At 46.4% G+C, this 14562-nt stretch overlaps 7 protein-coding genes across 7 annotated transcripts; 6 read left to right on the top strand and 1 right to left on the bottom strand.

The window, feature by feature from the left end:
* Positions 1-1287: 1287 nt before the first annotated feature.
* On the top strand, positions 1288-2848 carry F4813DRAFT_15764 (nuclear protein DGCR14). The gene has a single exon (XM_049239039.1). It carries the CDS (start codon positions 1367-1369, stop codon positions 2699-2701), a length of 1335 nt encoding a protein of 444 aa, XP_049104933.1. The 5' UTR covers positions 1288-1366; the 3' UTR covers positions 2702-2848.
* Positions 2849-3075: 227 nt separating this feature from the next.
* Positions 3076-5088, top strand: F4813DRAFT_342520 (cysteine proteinase). The gene has a single exon (XM_049241425.1). The coding sequence runs from the start codon at positions 3163-3165 to the stop codon at positions 4774-4776; it is 1614 nt and encodes a 537-aa protein (XP_049104932.1). The 5' UTR covers positions 3076-3162; the 3' UTR covers positions 4777-5088.
* A 110-nt stretch (positions 5089-5198) lies between these two features.
* On the top strand, positions 5199-7013 carry F4813DRAFT_342519 (S-adenosyl-L-methionine-dependent methyltransferase). Its single transcript, XM_049241424.1, has 6 exons — positions 5199-5393; positions 5455-5815; positions 5876-6080; positions 6148-6307; positions 6387-6481; positions 6582-7013. Exons 1-6 carry the CDS (start codon positions 5384-5386, stop codon positions 6777-6779), a joined length of 1029 nt encoding a protein of 342 aa, XP_049104931.1. The 5' UTR covers positions 5199-5383; the 3' UTR covers positions 6780-7013.
* On the bottom strand, positions 6972-7246 carry F4813DRAFT_384540 (uncharacterized protein; the record flags this gene model as incomplete). The annotated part of the gene is made up of 3 exons (XM_049246100.1): positions 6972-7012; positions 7065-7089; positions 7160-7246. The coding sequence occupies 3 exons, from the start codon at positions 7244-7246 to the stop codon at positions 6972-6974; spliced, it is 153 nt and encodes a 50-aa protein (XP_049104930.1).
* Positions 7247-7899: 653 nt separating this feature from the next.
* Positions 7900-10020, top strand: F4813DRAFT_15715 (Pkinase-domain-containing protein). Its single transcript, XM_049239033.1, has 4 exons — positions 7900-8141; positions 8197-8381; positions 8434-8830; positions 8883-10020. The coding sequence occupies exons 1-4, from the start codon at positions 8002-8004 to the stop codon at positions 9802-9804; spliced, it is 1644 nt and encodes a 547-aa protein (XP_049104929.1). The 5' UTR covers positions 7900-8001; the 3' UTR covers positions 9805-10020.
* Positions 10021-11743: 1723 nt separating this feature from the next.
* F4813DRAFT_384538 (uncharacterized protein) lies at positions 11744-12044 on the top strand (the record flags this gene model as incomplete). The annotated part of the gene is made up of 2 exons (XM_049246099.1): positions 11744-11877; positions 11936-12044. The coding sequence occupies 2 exons, from the start codon at positions 11744-11746 to the stop codon at positions 12042-12044; spliced, it is 243 nt and encodes an 80-aa protein (XP_049104928.1).
* Positions 12045-13912: 1868 nt separating this feature from the next.
* F4813DRAFT_342511 (uncharacterized protein) lies at positions 13913-14529 on the top strand (the record flags this gene model as incomplete). Its single annotated transcript, XM_049241423.1, has 1 exon — positions 13913-14529. A coding segment is annotated over exon 1 (238 nt), but the record flags the coding sequence as incomplete, so codon positions are not given.
* Positions 14530-14562: the final 33 nt, after the last annotated feature.

Here is a 14562-nt window from a genome sequence, read left to right as displayed (position 1 = left end):
GAACAAGGAACTCTCGGCGTCACGTACTGTTTTTATTAATAGTTATATATATTTATTTACGCAGTCATAGAGGGGAAATTATAATATATTCACGACTTTAATATTAATAATTATGACTTCGTAGTTTTCATTTAACCCCGTTAAGTAAAACGGTGTTATTGTAGAGCTGAATACCTAACCGGAAATATTTCTCTAGGAATGTCAATCAATATCGATGCGTTTCCAGGCAGCTAGGCATTCCCTGGTTAAGTTAAGTAAAGTTTCTTTTTCTCCCCTGACACATGTTTAAACTCTCATGTTAATGACATAGTATACTAATTGTGTAACATACCTAATTCTCACTTTTTTGGTCAATGCGACATCAATATTCGTTAATGAGCTCATATAGTAAAGTGTCTGAAGCCGAGTATTTACGAGGATGAAATTAGTTAACTACATAGTTGAAAAAAAAAGGGGGGGTTGGCTTTAAAGTTACCTATTGGCGATGTTGGCTCCTAGCACAATACTCTAACTACATATTTAATAAACTGCCTAAGTATACACCTAGGTGGATGTATGCAGGTGTATGTTTGTGGCTTTACCTTATTCATGTGCCAAGTGTAATAACTCTCCAAGACCCTAACTAGTTATTTCTATAGGGGTTTAGTTGAGTTGGGTAATTGGGAAGAGTCATAGTAAACGGGTTAAAGTTATGGTAAACGAGAGGAGGTAATAAAATGATGTGACCTGCATTTTTACTACAGACAGTAGATATAGTTAGATAGATATAGCTAGAATGGCTATAAACGATACTATGAGGGTGTGTTTATACTAATTAGTTTGACCCTTTATTGTTAATTCATTTTAGTCCTTAAGTCATTAACCATTTATGTAACCGCGCCCTTACCATCCCTTGTTAGACCAAAGATCCATAGAAGCTTCCTTCGCTGGACTTAAGTTAGTTATGCTTGGACAATGTGGTTAATGTGTTAGATAGTTCAAATCTAATCTGTCTTGACTTCTCCTTTAAATTATGGATATGTAGGATTATTTGTGCCAATAGTTACTTGAAACAATTGAAAATTCGGGTAAATAATAAAATAAGTATGAATGAACATTACATATATCTAAAACCGACTGTCTTCTATGTATTTCAAGGCTCAATTATGGTGTGACGTATGTTTTCGCACCCGGGTACTTAAGCATAGGTACGTACTATGTAAAGCACTGTGTGGGGCTACACGCATATCGATAAGCTCAGCTGATCGCGAATACCAAAGGATTCGTTAACATCACTTGGTTTGGTTTCTTTGTCATACTCCATTACTTATTTCAACATCTTCATCACGAAAAGCCACCCCCAGTAATCGACCAGTAGTGGACGACCATGGAAAATAGCGCGAGCGCTTCCACAGCGCTCGTCCGAAAAAGAAATGACCTGGAGTTGATGCCCCCTCCGCCACCCCCGAAGCGGATCAAGAGACCAAAGAAAGTTATCGACGAGGACAGCTACACCGATGCGCTATCGCAAATTATCGCCCGGGACTTCTTTCCCGGGCTCTTAGAGAGTGAAACACAACAGGAGTACTTAGATGCAATAGAGTCTAAGGATGTAGCCTGGATCTCGAGCGCAAGCCGACGCCTTCAACAAGTCATGACTCCGGGACGTCGCAATACAAGAAGAGGAACATCATTAGCTCCGGGTGCGCAAACTCCTAGAAGCTTTGTAGGTGATACACCGGTATCAGTAGCTTCAGAATCCACTGTGTCTAGTTTGAAAGAGAAGGACGATATCGATACGAATATGAGTCTAGGAGCCTTCCAAGCCAAATATACGAGCGAGGATAACGAGAGCTTTTACAAACTCCTCGATAAGCAAAATTCAAAGAAGGCCGAAAAGTATGCGTGGCTGTGGACGGGAAACAAGTTACCTTCTAAGATGCAGCTGAAACAAAAACAAATCGAAGCAAAGCTAGTGGAATCGCGGAGTTTAACGGACGATGGGTTCAAGAGGGACCGTTTAGCTATCAAGGATCGAGAGGAGAGACCTGCGCAGCCGGATACGTGGAAGTCACTGCCAAATAACTCGTTGATGTTTATCCCCGAAAGCGTAGAAGATTCTATGGAGACTAGGGTACAAAGAGCGGAGACCGAATCTCGAGCCGCCCCGAAGGGTGTCAACTATGAGAACACTAGGCTGCCGGGGTTGAAGGTTGGCGACGATGAATTTGTACCGTCATCCCCATCACTCTCCGCCGTCCGAGATGCTATCGCAGGAAAACGAGGAATGAGCGAGCTGGACTCGACTACTGTGGGAAGCGAAACACCGAGAGTGAACGGGTATGCATTTGTGGATGACGAGGAGCCAGAATACGAACCACCGGCAGCACCGAAGATCGATCTTGGTCCTGGTGATTCAACACCAAATCCCTTCATCATCAAGGAGCAGAGCAAACGGGAGGCCCTCCATCACCGCATGGTCGACCGTATCTCACAGTCTAAGAGGACGTCTTCCAAGATCGGCTTGACTGGGAAAGTTGAGAAGACACCCGTTCCGAAATTCCCAAGCAGTCCCCGTGTCACGGGTGGGTTGACGCCAGCAGCGCAACGACTCTGGAGCCAAATTGGAGGGAGTGGTGGTGCTACACCTCGAACGCCTTTCGGAGGCCAAGGCACACCGATGAGAGGAAGAAGTTCTAAGTTAAAGCAGGTGCTGAAATGACGCACATACAAGCAGACACGAATTATGATAGATTTATGATACCCCAAATAGAGAACAATACGCATTAGCTATACATGATAGACTATATGTTATCAATATCAAAAAATATAATTACATGTATTTGATAACTAATAGGTATAATTGAAGATTGTATTCTAACTTGTAATTTTTATGTGAATGTTAAGGTCGTCCTTCCGTTCATTGCGTGATTGGCTTTAGGTGGTGGTCTTTCAAGGGTATTTGGGTGCCGCTAATATAGGTGCAGTAGGTACGTACCGGCCTAGCCTTAAATGTTCCTAGGTACAGTACATATGTACATGTATATGTATTCCGTATCAATTAAAAAAAGAGCTTTGATAGCTTCAAAGCCGCGACTTACATACCTCCCAATCTTTCAGCCTTGCATTCCACCAGTCATTGATTCTCCAATATCCTTCCACCAGCACTGGGCTTTGTACGATATGCCTAAAAGACAGGCTTCCGAAGCTTTGGAGGAGCTTGATGTTGGTTCGCCTGCATCGAAACGGTCGCGATTTGATGACGGCCCAGAATTAAATGGCAATGGCGCGTTGGCTTTTGACAAGAGACTCGACGACACCCCCATCCCTGACGAGGGCGAAGATGATGAATACGAATATGAACCTTCAAAGGCGCCGATACGACAGTCTGCACCTACAGAAGGGTACGACGACCTTTATCTAGATACGATCGATCGCAACGTGCTCGACTTCGACTTCGAGAAGCTATGCTCCATCAGCCTGTCCAACATAAACGTCTATGCATGCCTAGTTTGCGGGAAATACTTCCAGGGCCGAGGTCCTAAGTCGCATGCATATTTCCACTCCCTCGAGGTCGGACATCACGTATTTATCAACATGGAAACACAGAAAGTCTATGTGTTACCAGAAGGCTACGAAGTGAAGAGCAAATCCTTGGATGATATAAAATACGTATCCGATCCGAGATACACGAGGCAAGAGGTGATGGAGCTGGATCGCAAGGCTCGGACCGCGTGGACATTGGATGGAAAGGAATACACACCTGGTTTTGTGGGTATGAACAACATCAAGGAGAATGACTATCTCAATGTCGTAGTCCAGGCGCTATCTCACGTTTCGCCCCTACGAAACTATTTCCTACTAGAAGACCTGTCGTCGCGCATAGAGCTCGTGAAGCGCTGCGGTATCCTATTCAGAAAGATTTGGAATCCTCGAGCCTTCAAGAACCACGTATCACCTCACGAACTTTTGCAGGAGATCTCGTTGAGGTCCAACAAGAAGTTCACCTTAACAAATCAATCCGACCCTGTTGAATTCTTGTCATGGTTTCTTAACAATTTGCACCTGGGACTAGGCGGGAGCAAGACAAAGCCAGGAAGTAGTATTATACAGCGGATATTCCAGGGGAAACTCAAAGTCGAATCGCAAGCTATTACAGCCAAGGCAGATGCTGGTGATCGCTTGCGGTTTGAGGAGGCAGCAGAAGTCAAGACAGATATCAATCGGTTCTTGCTATTGACGCTCGACTTACCTCCTGCGCCTTTATTCCAAGATGAGCTAGAGCGCAACATCATCCCTCAAGTTCCCTTAACGACTATCCTGACCAAATATGACGGCATGAAAGCGCAAGAGCATTTGGCGCAGAGGAAACGATACCGACTTATGCACCCTTTACCGCTATACCTTACCTTTCACATTAAACGCTTCTCTACGAATAAATTTGTGTCGGAGCGAAACCCGACGATCGTCACGTTCGATGCACGCGTCGGCCTCGATATATCACCCTACGTAGAACCAAGCCCGGCGGATCATCCACCAGGGGAGCCGATCTGGTACGATCTAGTCGCAAACGTCACGCACGAGGCCGTTAGGGCAAAAGAAGACGTAGCTGACTCGGGAGAGGAACGGAAGACGTGGAAGGTCCAACTTAAGGATAAAGGACGAGACGAATGGGTGGTGTGCCAGGATCTCTTCGTGGAGAAGACTCAGAAGGAACTGTTGTATCTCGGAGAGTCGTATTTGCAGATATGGGAAAGGCGGCGAGATCCTAAGCGCAAACAGAAAAGTGAGGGATGATTATGATATAGGGTATTAAATGTAGGTGGGCGGAAAGAAAACAATAAATATAATTGGAACCATTATTTGCTCTTCTGCTGTCGGTATAGCTCCATTCGGAGAAGCTATTAGCAGTTGTTCTTTTTCAGCTCTATTGGATTGAAGGTTCAGTTGTCATCTTTGGTGATTACTATCATTGTTTCAATACATACTTCGTACATACATGGTTGAGAAGATACTTGAATAATACAGCAACTTTCAGCAGGGTTAATCAGATAGGCTATCTTGGATATGTATGTATATGTACCAATAAGGCAACCCCGTTTTCTGGCGTGTTTTAATGCTTTTTATAAGTGATAAGTGTTTTATAAGTAATAAGTGATGATCAATAGACTTCTCTAACTTAGATCCACTTTTGACCTCCATGTAGTTTAGGTACATAATGTCGCTCTGTTTCACAAAGGCGCAGATGCGCTCATGCGCTCATGCAAATGGTGTAAGAGACGGTGAAACCTCCCACTACTTAATACTAAATAATTACCCTACTTTAGATTCCAGAACTGAGAAGCGTCACCTTTAATCTATATGTACCTATACTTATAAAAAAAAAAGCTTTGGGTAATACACGATGAACATTGGTAATTAGCCCCATTTCCCCTTTATTTAGAATCGAGATGACTTAAGTAATACTATATATAGACTGGCTCCTCGATCGCGGCTACCTGCCGCATCCCGTGATCCGGGTTGGTATCCGGCGGCAGTTGGCGCAGCGGCTCGAGGAGATTAAGTCGTCGATTCTGGCAGCCGACTACGAGCGTAAGATGAAGTACATTGAGCTGCTGTGCACGCGGCCCATCGCCATCGAGACCGCCACCGCCAACACGCAACACTACGAAGTCGGTACGGGCGTCCTGGCCAGCATGCTGGGCCCCCGCATGAAGTATTCCTGCAGCCTGTACCCTAAGGGCGGCGAGACCCTCGCCCAGGCCGAGATGGCCATGCTGGAGCTATATGCCGCAAGGGCAGAGCTCCGGGACGGCATGAGCATCCTAGATCTAGGGTGAAAGAGCCCATCGGCCAGTGTTAAAAGATGCTCATACTGACCGAAATCGTATAATAGATGCGGCTGGGGTTCCGGCGCCCTGTATTTCGCCGAGATGTTCCCCAAGTCCAAGATCACGGCGTTCTCGAACTCGCGGACGCAGAAGGAGTACATCGACGCCAAGGCCAAGGAGAAGAACCTGGCGAACCTGACGGTCATTACGGGGGACGTGGTGGACTACGAGTTCAAGAAGCAGAGTTTTGACCGGGTGGTCTCGATAGAGGTATCTGACTTGATATTGCTAGCACCGCATTGTTATTATAGAGTGGACGCGCTAACAATGCTATAAGCTCTTCGAACATATGAAGAATTATGAGCAGCTTATGGCTAAGATAGCGAGGGCGCTGAAGCCGGGGGGGAAGCTATTTGTGCATATTTTCGCGCATAAGAATACCCCGTATGATTATGAGGAGGGCTGGATGACTACGTATTTTTTTACTGGTGGGACTAGTATGTGCTTGACTGATACTATCATTGATCCTCGTATAGCCCAGAAGATGGTCTTACTGACTTGGTTGCTTTTGAATAGTGCCGTCGGCGGATCTACTGCTGTATTTCCAGAAAGACCTTCAAGTTGAGAAGCAATGGTGGGTCAACGGAAATAATTACTCCAAGACATGCGAGGTGAGCATATCCTATTTCCGTTCCTGCTCATTCGTAAAGGGGGGGTATCAAATAGTTCAACCTTTTACATGCTTCGGATAGCACGCTGACTTGAGCAAAGCATTGGCTTTCCAACATGATCGCGAACAAGAAGAATATATGGCCGCACCTAGAAGAGACGTACGGAGAGGACAACGCGAATATGTGGTACAATAGGTGGCAGATCTTTCACATGGCTTGTTCGGAGTTATTCGCCTATGAGGGTGGGGATACCTGGGGAGTAGCCCATTATCTGTTCGAGAAGCCGAAACAATCATGATAGCAACGCCGTAGTATGTGGTACACTGTATAGACTGATAGCCTGATTCTTCTCTTCTATTGACCTGGGCCTCCCGATGACTGGTGACCATTGCGTATCTGCACCTTCATCCCCAATCCTTCATAGTCATGGTATCTGCTCTCTGTATCTACCCTCTGCGCGGTTCTATATCACCTTCGTCGAATTACCAGTCTAGTGGTCCCATGGGTGCTTCCAGCCTAGTAGGACGGGGCCTGGGTTCGTGTAAGTAACAACTCCGTATTGTTCGGATCTAGGATCAATCACCGTCTTTCCTCGCGCGCCACATTAGCTATCAGGGAAGTTAGCGCGCATGATTCTTCCTGCAAGAATGCCTAGGTAAGGTAAGAAAAAGGCCTTACGAAGAACCACATGCTAGCGCCGAGGGCGGTAGCAGTGTATCTGTAGATGCCGGGGACATGCGGCTTGATCGGACCGGGGCCAGCCATGGTGTCTCGAATCTAGAGATTGTTAATTGTGTCGGGAACCAAGGTAATGCGTTCTTCTACTAAGGGGGCGTACGCCTTTTCAATAGGGATTGGTGTGGGCTCGCAATGGCAAGAGGAACCAACAAGTTGGTATCGTGAGGTTGATAGGAAATGACTGGATAACCTAATCGCAAGCTGATTCTCGAAGAGCTTCAGACGTTAAGGTAAGCCTTTGTAACCGAAGATTCCCCGCGGCTTGCTGGCTTAGCAGGTTTAGTAAGGTATTATCTTATGCGTGATTACCTAAGTATGCTAAACGCTAAACGCTAAACGCTACATAAACCGTGGATTCTGCACAGACGCATTCTGCATTCGTCATCTTCCGAGTTCAACTGCAAGGTACATTGTACATATGTACAATACATGCGTACCTTTTAAAGTGGACTCTCAACTTTGGGGCGTTTTGGGGCGTCGTCTTTCTGTACAAGAACGCGAACAAACTGGAACCTCCTAAGCGGCTTCGTAAACTAAACCAACCTTCGTTTACGAAACATATTCTCATAAAAAACATAATGAGATCGGTCCTTTCATAATCTGGCCATATCCCTCGCGACCTGGCTGGTCACTGGTTTGCGATGTTAACGTGGCAAACGAATTCCTGACCTGGTCAATTCCAACGGTTCTTTCGCCATCAACCATTTATCTCCAATCCGAATCACTGCTGCCTCGACCCGCGAATCGTACAATCGTTGACACCCGGATCTTTAATCTCGAGCATGGCGCATAATAATGGAAGCGAGGCACCCTCGCCTCGATCTTTTGCGATTCAGCATCAACGACCTAAGGACAGTTTCGTGGGCTGCTCTCGGATTAGCGACTACGAACTCCTGGGCAAATTAGGAGAGGGTACTTTCGGGTGAGTATTTTCTAAACCTGTCGCTGCTTTACTAGTCATGCTGACTCCCCTCAAGTGAAGTTCACAAGGCGAGAGCACGAAAAAATGGTGCCCTGGTTGCTTTGAAGAAGATCATAATGCACAACGAGAAAGATGGATTTCCAATTACAGCACTTCGCGAGATCAAGCTTCTTAAGCTATTGTCGCATAAAAATGTCTTGCGCCTAGAGGATATGGCCGTCGAACATCATAGCAAGATGAGTAGGTTGACTCGCCTTTACGAAATTGTTTCTCATAGACTAACTCCTTCAAGCCGACAAGAGAAAACGACCGATCATGTATATGGTAACGCCATACATGGATCACGATTTATCTGGCCTACTCGACAACCCATCCGTCCAATTTACAGTACCGCAGATTAAATGCTACCTCCTCCAGCTCCTCGAGGGTCTCCGTTACCTACACGACAGCAAGATTCTTCATCGAGATATGAAGGCCGCCAACTTACTCATCAGTAACAAAGGCATATTACAGATTGCTGACTTCGGTCTTGCAAGACATTACGAGGGCCAAGTCCCCGAAAAAGGAAAAGGTGGCGGTGAGGGTCGGAGAGAGTACACTAGTCTTGTAGTCACCCGATGGTACCGACCTCCTGAGCTCTTGCTACACCTTAAAAAATACACCACTGCTATTGACATGTGGGGTGTTGGGTAAGAATCAAAGACATTTCATTATCACGTATTATACTGATGTTTTCCTTAGTTGTGTCTTCGGTGAGATGTTGGTTGGCAAGCCCATCTTGGCCGGCGAGAGCGATACGCACCAGCTCGACATCATCTTTGACCTAGTCGGAACTCCGACTGAACAGACTATGCCAGGATGGAAACAATTACCTGGTGCCGAGGCTATTAATCCGCGACCGCGACCTGCATCATTGGCGCAGAGGTTCCGCGAACACGGTTCAAGCGCCATCTCTCTATTGAAAGAGCTCCTAACACTTGACTGGCGAAGTCGTATCAATGCTATTGATGCGCTAGAACACCCCTACTTCAAATCTTCTCCTTTCCCGGCAAAGCCAGAAGACCTCCCCACCTTTGAGGACAGCCACGAATTGGACCGTAGGAAATTCCATGATCGAAAAGCTGCTCTACCGCCCGCCCCTAAGGGGGGCACTGTAGGTGTCGGTGCATTTGGGGGTCCCAATGCGGAATTTGGTAGTGGTGATGGGTATGGTAATAGACGATACCCTAAACATCACGGCGGATATCGGGGCGGCGAAGAGGGCCGTCGACCTGCCTGGGCCCGGGACCAACCTCACATGGATCATCGATTGCCGCCACGTCCCCCTCCCCCTGAGTACCCAGGAAATGGATGGGATAACCCTGCCGAGCATCACGACTCATTCAGGGATAGGGCGCCGAGAAATCGTGGGGCTAATCGGCCGGATGTTGACACCTACATACCTCGCTACCGTGACGGTGATCGACCGCCTAGAGAAGATAGGCCACCTAGAGAAGACCGTCCACCGAGAGAAGATCGTCGAAGATGGGAGGATCGAGATGGTAGAAGACGTGACCGGGACCGTCGCGAAGGAGATTACGACGACCGTAGTCGTGCGAGCCAGACACGTAGCCGCAGCCGTTCGCCCGTTCGGGATAGGGACCGAGACGTGTATCGGCGATAGAATCGCAATAAGCCTCGGAGAAGGCCAAATATCCCATCCCCACCTCCACCTCCGCCGCCGCCGCCGCCACCTCCTTTCCCCAACAGGTCAATATTCCCTAAAACTACGAACAGCTTCTATTCCCCTAATTTCTAGTAACTCATTCTATGGTCGGTTTGCGGACAGGATATGCAGTAAGCCAACGGAAGGGCCGCGGCACATGGTTTTGTATTTGGCGTTCCGCGTTATGTGTGAAGTGATTTAGGCTCAGGTGTGCGAGAAAGCGTTCTCATACCGCCCTTGAAAGCATGGGTTTTGATAGTCAAAGAACTGACTTTGATTCTTTACGATGGTCGTATGAGCTGAGCGGTAACTATGATATTGGAGGCTTCCCTCGGGATTGCTATATGTTGCAGAATCAACAACTAGCACTGAATTAAGATAGACAGTTTCTATCTAAAGAGCTCATCATTTTTTTTTATTGATATCGCTCTAGTAGCTACTTGTAATTTGGAGGAGTTAATAGAGCAGCGTAGTGCCACCTTATAAAGTTCAATAATTGTTTCGCTATAGAGGTGACTATCCAATGTGTTGCATGTTAAGGTTAGGTACATTTTCATGTATTCAGCGTCTTACAACACAACACCACGGAGTACTATTGAGTTAGGCACTTTCCAAAAATAGCGCCTTCCTTTAAGTCATTTCATCTTGGGTATGCCTACCGTTGCTTGGTAACTCACGACGGCTTGCACCTGCCAAAAGTATGACGTGCTGCAGCATACAGTACAGTACCTGACATACAGCCATACATACTAGGTTAAAGGTTTACCTTCGAGAGTAGGTCGTGGTTTCCTTATGCTTTATTCAGGATATGTCACAGATCGAACAGGTGATAAACAGATACACTAGGCAAGGAAAGAACATCCACCAGAATTCAAATATTCCGAGTCGTATTTTAAGTTGCTATCCTGAGCTTTCTAAACTCAGTCCGCAAAATAACAGCTACAACTTTCTCTAACACAACCCACATAACTTACCTACTCAATAACATTCTCATTTGTCTAATAATTAAGCCTAAGCGCCAATCGATCAGACCTCGTCGCTTGAGTTTTGACTTTAAGGATCGCCTCCCCGGTTTTGCAGTACTTTACGTGGATCTTCCGGATATTGACCCCGAAGGCTCTGACAGAGACTACCTTCCCCACTTTCTAGCTTCAGGTCATGGAATTGAGGATGAAGCCTAGACAACAACACGATCAATACGCCGGGAAATCACTACTCTAAGATCTAGACGCCGACCAAGACGAAGCAGACGAGGCAGACAAAGACGAGACACCCTACGATGCGGCCGATACACCCTCTGGCAAAAGCGACGATGACGACGACGACCAGTATCAAGTCGACGAACTCATCGTGATCGACGAGAGCGACGACAGCAGTGTCGAAGAGATCGACCACGAAATCGATACCACTATCCCTACCGGAATGTGATGGCCCAACTCAACCATGTCTACACCATAGGTTCTCAAGGTAAATGGAACCCGGATGAACGTGATGGTATCCTAAACCATGTCCCTGCCAAAGGATACTTCGAAGCAATTCGAATCAATGGCGACTCAACAAGCGGCTTCGGAAAACTACCCACAGGTATCACCGAGGCATTGCTGGCCCTTGGCCTCGTATGGGTGATGCAACCAGAATCCATCAATGCTACTTTGAAAGAAAGGTACTACTATGTACCCCGGTGTTGGGGTTAAGTAAAACCCCTGTCTGGCAAGACCCTTACCCCGGATATGATGAGATCTCTACTTCAAGCTATGTGGGCTGAAAACTTACGTTGAAAGACTTATGCTCGTGCCTCGAATCGAACGAGGACTTACATGGGTGGACCCTTGGGTGCAATGATCGCAATGCTGGTAACTTATAATTGCACCTGCCCGTGTGTATTGGCGCTCGCGTCATGTTTACTGAAAATCTCTCGGTTGGTCTTGGCTTGGTGAATGGTGCTCTCGGAACTGTCGAGGATATTGTTTGGGCTGAGGGTGCCGACTATCGGACTAACGCCCCTGAAGCCATCTTCGTGGCGTTTAATAGGTAAGTTCTTACCGGGCCTGCGCTTTTTTCTTTCCGTCTGCTAACATTTGCTTCTTAGGTACAGTACCCCTCTTGAATTCTGCATTCTACTTCTACTCCACGGGGAAGCTTTTTCAGGGCCACCTCTTAATCATTCTCAGCAACCTATAATATTTATACAACATTAGCGCTTGTATCGGGACAACAAATGGATCGAGGACCCCATGACATACTGGTGCTATGCAGTCTGCACCGCCGGCCCCAGACCATGGTTCGACAAACAGAAAGGAGTCGACATCCTGGTAAATAGGTACTTAACGAAACACAATCATCTACTATATACCTGCCACACTTCGGCCAATACAGAGGTATCGGAGCAAAAATAGGAGTTTCTTTATCCCCTTTTTAACAGAAATATACTAAGGTTAGAAGTTACGTCAAAACACTTACACGGATTGGCTACCTAAGACTAATACCAGTTACTTGCCCTCGCTATTGCTGGCTTACTTTCAGCCGGGGCTATCATGTCAGGACTGATCCGGCCGAGACAATTCTGCGTCAAAGACATGGATATTGTCTATACAGCTTAAGACAGACGAATGAACCTCGTGAATGCTGAGGACAAGCAACATGTGGCCTCGGTAAGATTGTTAGCTGATGATGTTGGGCGAGTCTCCTCTACGCTACAATATTGAAAACACTTAGACGCCAACCATTACAACACAAACTTTAGCAGATAGAAGCTTTGTACTGTTTATCACAAGAACAACCACCGTACCCTAACATTTATCAAACACGCCGCCTTAAGAAAAATCCTTTAGGCTATGGGTTCTATCACATAACTAGTTTGACTCAAGTCCAAAACATACGATGCGCACTCACGTTTCGGAATCTTACAGCAACAAGGCTTAAAGAAACACAAAACGACTTAAACAATACCAGCCGAAGTTATGATGGAATACGTAAAGATGGACAGCGATAATCGTCAGTAGGTCGTTGATCATGAGTTTGAGTGGGGAGACCTTTCAGTGTGGAAATCGAATCAACGACGACGACGAAATTGACGAAGCTGAAGACAAGGAATTAGATTCCGAGAACGAGGAGATTGCCGATCACGATCTAATCACTTTTAAAGCCCTAGACGAAAACGAAGAAACTGAAGAAACTGAAGAGATCGACGGGGTCTTAATGCGGAAAAGCGTACAATCGAAATGGACATCGCTTGTAAGACAATGATATATAATAAGGGTTACAGATCAAGTATTGAGCCTACCATTCTGGTAGCTCCACATCCTCTCCTATCCTTTAATAAATCAAATTACTTTGCTTACTTGGCGAAGTCATTCTCCACGACCTGACACTATATCAGCCTTCCGGCAGGTACAGGAACTCTAGATTATTGAGCCTATCATCACTGATATACTCGAAGGACAAAAATGAATCGAGAAGGCCCGAAAAGCTCAAAACCGAAAAACGCAAAGCAATGGAGAGAGCGGTCGATAACCTCCGGGGCCGATTGGAAAATCCCGAGTACGGTATCGTGAAGTTGACAGGGTATATCTAAGTGCTCGCGGAAGCTATGAAAATGGCTGACGTTAAGATATGGTTAGCGGTACGATAGAACATAAATAACATCCTGTAGAAATGAAATGTCATATTTATGAATATTAAGCCACACACACCAACAATAGCAAGCAATTGCGGGCCTTATCCAGGGGGTTTAGCGAAGCCTTCGAAACATTTAGTAAACCCTCGAGGACGTTTCATGGCATCAACGGTCCTTTAGCATTGCTTTATTACTATTATCCCACTGTCCTATTGCATTGCCAAGATGCGTACCTCCATTCAGACGCGATGACATACGACCCATATCATTCAATAAGAAGGTGACATGGGATTTCGTCGCCCGACTTGTAAGGCGTAGGATTCTGATAGGCTAAACAGAACGATGTTGGTACAGGGCTATATTATATGATTATATGTACATATATATATCTCGTGACTCGGGCACCTGAGGGCGCTTTTACATTTGTTGTTATAATACCAATGTTTAGAGGTAAGATAAATAACAACAACTCACTAACACGAAAAAAAAAAGAAGGTAAAATATGAACAAATACCTGACTTTATCCCTCACTGTCGCGTCGGCTCTCGCGCAGAAGATTCCAGATCCCCTCGTATGCGAGGACACGCCCGACGGATTGCCGCCGTTCAAAGCGGATTCCGTACCGTGCCTACTGCGTGAGTTTTTCTTTTCTTTCTTTTTTCTTCTTCTGGTTAGGGTTAGTTGGGATTGGGGACGGGATTGGAGTTGGAGTGGAAGTATCTGCATAGGTATAGGGATAAGATAACTAAGAACTGAGGTGTCTAATGCTGTAACTCAGTAGCTGTAAGCCAGGGCTTGGAATGGCGGAGGTGGTACGAGACGCAGACCGCGGTGCCGATTACGTCCAGTTCTAGTTTTACGTACACGGCTCCGTTTAGGGCGAGCCCGTCGGAGTTGCCGCAGGGTACAAGTAGCCAGGGCGGGCAGGTGACTCAGACGTCGACGTCGACGTCAGCGTCAACGTCAGCGTCGGGATCGGGATCGGGATCGGGGCCGGTCGTTAGTACAGAGTCTGCTCAGAACACGGGGACGGATGGTGAAGCTGTTACGTCGCCGACTACTACGGCCGCGGCGGGACGTCTCTCGCAGGCAGGTTTGCT

The sequence above is a fragment of the Daldinia decipiens genome (assembly GCF_022478715.1).
Source record: "Daldinia decipiens strain CBS 113046 unplaced genomic scaffold F4813scaffold_1, whole genome shotgun sequence".
NCBI lineage: Eukaryota > Fungi > Ascomycota > Sordariomycetes > Xylariales > Hypoxylaceae > Daldinia > Daldinia decipiens.
This window is presented reverse-complemented; position numbering and strand designations above follow the sequence as displayed.